The sequence below is a fragment of the Papaver somniferum genome, chromosome 1, assembly GCF_003573695.1.
Source record: "Papaver somniferum cultivar HN1 chromosome 1, ASM357369v1, whole genome shotgun sequence".
NCBI classification, from domain to species: Eukaryota; Viridiplantae; Streptophyta; class Magnoliopsida; order Ranunculales; family Papaveraceae; genus Papaver; species Papaver somniferum.
Genome location: NC_039358.1, coordinates 41,429,139 through 41,435,770, shown reverse-complemented (window position 1 = coordinate 41,435,770; position 6,632 = coordinate 41,429,139). Strand labels below are relative to the sequence as shown.

General features: G+C 37.6%; 1 protein-coding gene across 2 annotated transcripts; it reads right to left on the bottom strand.

The window, feature by feature from the left end:
• Nucleotides 1-526: 526 nt before the first annotated feature.
• Nucleotides 527-5,415, bottom strand: LOC113284123 (tubby-like F-box protein 14). 2 transcript variants are annotated; one of them, XM_026533544.1, is made up of 6 exons: nt 5,248-5,415; nt 5,072-5,140; nt 3,647-4,125; nt 3,114-3,207; nt 2,015-2,147; nt 527-1,707 (listed from the first exon to the last, which is right to left on the bottom strand). In XM_026533544.1, exons 3-6 carry the CDS (start codon nt 3,983-3,985, stop codon nt 993-995), a joined length of 1,281 nt encoding a protein of 426 aa, XP_026389329.1. In that variant the 5' UTR covers nt 3,986-4,125; nt 5,072-5,140; nt 5,248-5,415; the 3' UTR covers nt 527-992. The 2 variants fall into 2 exon arrangements, with proteins under 2 accessions (XP_026389329.1, XP_026389330.1); XM_026533545.1 differs by having other exon boundaries at nt 5,072-5,130.
• Nucleotides 5,416-6,632: the final 1,217 nt, after the last annotated feature.

The window sequence follows — 6,632 nt, the reverse complement described above, 5'->3', positions numbered from 1 at the left end:
ACTACACTGTTGGAGACAGACGCTTGCGGAAGAGTGAAAAGATGTGTGTCCCTAGGGGAATGGCATTCACATTGGGGAGGACTTGGGGTGCTTCAGGCATATCGGGGTCTTGGTTATGAGAAGCAATGTAGTTTAAACCTGCATATAGCAAAAATAAGTAAATCAATATAGATGACTGTAGTAATAAGCAAACAGAGAACTAGTCATATGCAAATAGAACACTGAGAAGTACCCTGGTTATTTCCTGCTCCATCCTGTCCACCTTGGTCTGCCATCGAAGAGAAATGGTACAATGAACACTCACTTTTGAATGAAATGTGGAGAGACAGAGGAAGACAGATATTTCAAAATGTTGTGAAGAAACCAAGAGGTGTCTTGATATGTATAAATATGGAGAGAAGACAAGTACTTGGATTAGTTAAAAGAGTAACAAATGCTTTAAGTGTGTGTCCTACTGAAAAGAAATTGGGGTAGTAACAACTTTGACAATTCTTCCCAATAATCACACCAAAACTGAAACAATCTCTTTTAACAAACAGATCAACAAAGCAAGAATTACATGCAAGTCGGGATACATCAGTTGTGAAACTTATGTTATTCACACCATTCTTCCCAATAAACTAGTACAACATAAAGATTTAAAAAAAAAAAAAAAAAGGTGTGCATAACAAGTAGCAGCATCCTAAACCAAATATTCCTTTTATTTATTTTACAACAAAGAAGAAAGAAAAGATAACAAAAACGAAGCCTTGGTATGGTTTTTTACTAGCAGCAATGAAGCTCTCCTTGTGAAATATTCTGTCTATGTTACCTTTTTAAACACCTAAAAATTGAAAATGTTCTCCATACAAGCATTTCCAAATATGTTTAAACCGAGTGATACAGGGATAATGTTGTTTCTAAAATAATTTTAGAGCGGCATTCATTATGTATATTCAGAAGAATAAAAAGTTCTCTGAATGTTTACCACTTCTTTGTTTCATGCTTTTCTTCTATTCACAAGCCAATTTGGTGTCGAAGCTACTCAAACATATCGCAAAAGCTTGAAATGCTGACAAGGGGTAACGGTAATCCATTGTGAACATGTCCTTTCCAACCTTTCCAAACTGTAAAATGACCTTGTCGTGATCTGGTTGAGGAACTGGTTGAGATGGTGTGGGTGCGCCTGCAGCAACCGGCACTGGAGCAGCAATTAACTGGAAGTTCTTAACAGATGCAACCGTCACCCGACCACGAAAGTTCAAGCACCAGCATTGTAACTGTTCATGCCATCTCGGAGATTTGTTCCTTAGTACCAATGACCTTTCTTTGCCTTCTTCAATTTCGCCTCGAGATCCGTTGATGTCTGAAAATCTAGAACTGCTAAACTCTATTGAGCTATCAACGGATTTTGAGAAGGAGACGCTCCGAAATGAATCCTCAAGGGGCCTGGACAGGAGCTCAGGTTGGCCAGGGACAGTACCACCAATGTCTAGGGAAGCTGCAGGGATGGAATGCATTGTGCACTGCATCCGTCGTGGTCCACGTGTGCCTAGAACATTCAGCTCATACATCACCTGTGCTATACTGTAGCTACCTGTAGGGACCTTTGGAGAGACTTTCTTGGAGTAAAATCTACGGCTTGTTTTGCCTGGTTCAGAAACCGTGGCTCCACTGTATGGAGGTTGTGTATCATATATTACAAATTTTGTACCGAGGAAATTAGACCTGAAATGGCAAGGAGAATATTAAACACATAATTGATGAATGATCAGGAAAAAAAAAATATGAAGAAAAAAGTATTTAAACATAGTAAATGAGGCTCCAGTTTGAAAAGATTTTGGGAGCTGAATCATACTAATGTATGGTGTTACTCTTGAATAGCATCATCCGGTAAACCTGTCTCTCTACTTACAGATAAAAGACTGAAAGCTGGCTAGGCTCTCATCTAACCATTAGAGGTACAAAGTACACAGTGAATACTGTCGTTCTGGATGTAAGGGAATTCAGTACATCTTTCTAAATATTTTGTTACCTCAGTTTTCCAATATAGTTAGTGCTTGATCTCGATATGTTCTCAGCATGCATGGAGATAACATATTCTGTGCAAGTAGTTCTCCTGGTCCTTTTGGCGGAGAGAAGGAATTTCCCGTTTTCGACAAGCAGAGCTGTAAATTGAAGTATAAATCAGAACAGTTACTAAAAACAATAATGCAGCAGTACAGCCAATTAGCAAATGACTGTATTTCACCAGCTCAATTTCTTTTGGCAAATAAGCAAAATCATCAGTCATTCTTCTGCAAAATTACTGGCTACAAGTCATAGTTCGTCCATAAATGTATTAGATGTGGCACGCATGAGATTATTCACATCGGAAGTTATGTTGGTTGTCTGGTAGAAACTAAAGCAAGCATTACAAACTGAATGAAAAAGGCAAAGAGGAGTAGAGAAGAGTAGACACAAAATTATTGTAGTACAAGCATCATAGATATGAAAGTCTTTATGGTGTATCTGCACACACAAATTTGTCGTAATATTCTATCATAACAGAGGTCTAATCTTTACAAGGCTTCCTTTTCTCCTTGAGTCGAATTCATATGCACAAGAACTACAGTGTTACATAATTTCATGTAATGCTTATGCAACGTTTTATAAGACCTCTGGCATCTGTACAGCATGTCAGAAGAGAATGATATGCAGGTTTAAGCTCGTGGTACCCGAAACTAGCCCACTGAATTCATTTATAAGTATAACTAGAGAACATTGAAAGATAACCTGTACAAGCAAGTTTTACATCACATGATACACATGATGACATGGTTTACAAAATGCAATTATTTGTACTATCCAGTATCTGAGTCCAAAGATACAACAAAGCACCAAGAAACAATTTTGATTAAGATAGTAGTGTCTATATGATTAATTTCACATACTTACACAGCACATCGCCACTAATAAGTAATAAACAAACGCAATTTTTAAACTTAAACCTGAAGATACATCATTGCAGATTTATCACAATCCAACGATATCATGGTAATTTTGCTAAACTAGCGTAAGAAAGTTGATATAAGCACAGGGCATGTAAATGTTACAAAGAAAAGCAAAGATAATCGCACTTGGCGCTGGCTTACCAGGGCTAAGGCACAGGAATAGGTGGTAGGTTAAATTAGATTTATCCCTCTTGATGAAGCACTGTACAGTAGTATTCCCTTCACGAGGTCCTGGCTGGAAGAGTAAAAAATGCAAGATAAGAGATCACACTCAGGTGAAGTTACATTAGAGAGCTCAAACATGTGAAGAAAAACCCGAGGATTCTATAAGGAGCTAACATGTCCCGACTTTCTATTGAATTTATCAACGCACTGTACTCTAGGTATATTGATCCAAAAGTCCACAATGCACCAACACCATCAACCAGCTATTGTTTATTAGCTTACAAGTTATAACCTATCTGGTTATCTGGAATTCAAACACATCAACCCCTATAGAGTAAATCATTTTCTTAGGTGTGCCCACTGCACATGTGAATATGCACGCTTATTATGTACAAGAGAACAAAAAGCTAAGACAAGTAGACAACAAAAGTCATGTTGTCAGTTACGTAGTATCTATATATATATATATGGAACAAGAAATATGAAAAAAGAAAAAAGAAGAGACCCACCTGCTTTAACGACACAGGAAAGGTAAGTTTTCCACATAGCTCTGGACACTTGACAATTTCTAAGCACATCTCTCTCCAGGACTTGCAAACTGCAGCACAAGCAACGACGTGTTTTCGAGAAGGCCACGTACTTTCGCTCTCCTCCAACCTTTTTATAACATCACGAAGCAACTCTGGAGGAAGGCTAGCCCAACAACTAGGTTGAATTACTGGAGGCTGGTCATGTAACTCGTGGACAGCACTATGAGATTTGCCAGTATGAAGTCTCAAATCAAAGCTTCGTCTCGATAGGCTACCAAAGCCATCTCTGACATCACGAATGATGCTACGGAACGACATGTATCCCAGAAAATTGATAACAGCCTGATAACTCCACTAAGAGAATGAAATCTCCTTCAGGTATTTCACATCAACAATCCTCCACTAAGATTTACTATTTTGATCACACACCTTTAAATACATGAATCATGATGGTCTAACTGCGAAACAAAAAACAGAAAACAATCAAAATTATTGGAACATGATCATAAAAATAAAGTAGCATATGAAGAAAAAAACTCTAGATAGTTTATAATACAGAAGAAGACTACTCTAGTTAAAGACCTATCCAACATCTCAGTAAAACACCCATATGGAACCTTATAAGAGAAACAGAAGTTAGTCACTAACTACCGAAAAAGGACCAAATAATACAAAAAAGAACTGCTGATTTTCGGAGAAACATTTGCAGAGACATACCAAAAGCTGACTTTTGCCTAATTCATTGAACTAATTAAAGGCATCCATCGAAAATGAACAGAGTTGACTTCTTATCCATGACTGACTAACAACTGAAAATGATAGTATTCCAGTCAAACTGGGCAACTCTGACTAAATACAATCCAATCGAAACAAGAATTCCTCCCATAAAACAAAACTCAAATTATTGCTCAAGACTAAAAACACCACCAAAAAGGCAACAGATTTCGACAACCACATAGGTTAAAACAAAATTCAGACAAACCATCTTTTTATGGAACAGATTAACCATTCAATTGCCCCAAAACTTAAAATAGGAAACAAACCTCCCAGTCAGACACATCAAATCACAGAAAAATAACAATACAAAACACATTCCGCTGGCCTAAACTGATTGATTCCACGAAAAGTTAAGACCTTTAATCATCGAAAACAAATCGATTGAAATGATTGAACTATAGCTAAAATTGGAAACCCTTTACTATTGCATGAGCTTTTCAACCCATACTCCCTCTCAAAAATAACACCCAAATAAAGCAAAAAAAAAATGCAGCAGATTTCAACGATCACCCAACCAAAAACTTCAAATTTACACCAAAAATACAAGCAAACCCTAAAAAAGGAACAAAATTTCCAGGTCAACACACCAAAATTCACTAAAAACCCAATAGGAGAAAGAAAAATTACCTTAAATTAACACCCAGTTCACAGCTAAGAACAATAATTGAGCTCAAAAACAACAACACCTGAAAAAATCTAAAAAAACAAAGTCAAATATTAGAGATCTAAACAACAACAAACCCTCTTCCATCATCAAAACACAAGAAGAAAAATCAAACAAAAGGGGCAACAATAAAAATTACCTTGTTTGAGTTTGATAAATTTAGGTCAACACAGAAGAAGAAACCCCATCTTTCTTCTTCTTTTTTTTTCTCTCTAAAACTAACTACCCCCCTCCTCTCCTGCTATCTTCTTCTTCTAAACCTGTTCTTCTGTCTCTACTCGGATTTCAACTTATCAAATCCACTTGACTTTATTAAATAAAAAGATAAATGAATAAACTTTTTCTAAAAAAGCCAAACACTATTTTATAGTCGTCCTCTACTCCTCACTACGAAAGGTAAGAATATACCTTCCTTGCCCCCAACTATGTTTTCGCATTTTCACTGCCTGACACATCATTTTCAGGTGATGACTCCTCCCCCCACTATACGCTAATTATGGTGGGCGCCTACAGAAAGTGTGAGTTGTAGGGACTAGGGAGGGAGGAAATCTATGGACCTCTATGGTGATGCTATATGAGGCAATGTGCCAATGGAAGAAGCTACAACGAAAGCACTGCTGTCTGTATAGGGTACTATTATACGCAAGAGTGAGTGTGATTTTCCTTCTTGTTGTGGCACTCCCGGCCACAATCCATCACCATTCATGACTCATGAGGTGCAGGGAGTTGGAAGTTGGCTATAAAAATTACATCTATAATCTTTTTGATGTCAGGGGGACTATAATCCTTGGATGTGCAGTCCATCTAATTATCTAGTGTTTTCTTTTTATATATATTGTATCCATGTAACCCTAAGAGACTGATGAATGGGAACTCTCTTGTCTCTTTGTTTTCCCTACATTTCCACTACAATACGTTATCATCACGAACTCCAACCCCGCGGCTTGGATTTAAGCAAGGCAGTCATACAATCATATCGTGAAGCTAAGTTTATTTTCTCCCGTTTTTTTTATGAGTTGATTGGATTGAATTGTACTGCAAAAAAAAAAAAATTGTGTTGCTATCATAGCTATTAAATATCTGCGATGATGATAGATTGATTGTGGTATATAGACACTAATTCTTCTGTATATGCCTTAACTTGTGAAGACAAATCATCACAAGATCTCGTATGTATATGCCTGATTAGATTCGTTCGTATATATTTGTTCGTCTGTAATCTCCCAGAGATTGTTTCTAATTGATCTCCTACGTTTGTTTGTGGTGGGATTGAATTGCGTTTAAATCGCCGCTTGGAATCACCCAGAAAATCCCGATCTGATACGGGAAAGGAGGTGAAGTTGCATATCTCCTGTCTGTTCATTAGGGGTATAAATTCGGGCAGGCCACCCGGCCCAAAAACTAAGATAGGTCGGGCAGGCCAGGCTTAATATTTGTGAGCCCATAAACAAATTCAGGCCGGGCAGGCCGGGCAAAAGATGATAATTTGCTATCCAAAGACCGCCCGAAGCCCGTTTTTTATAC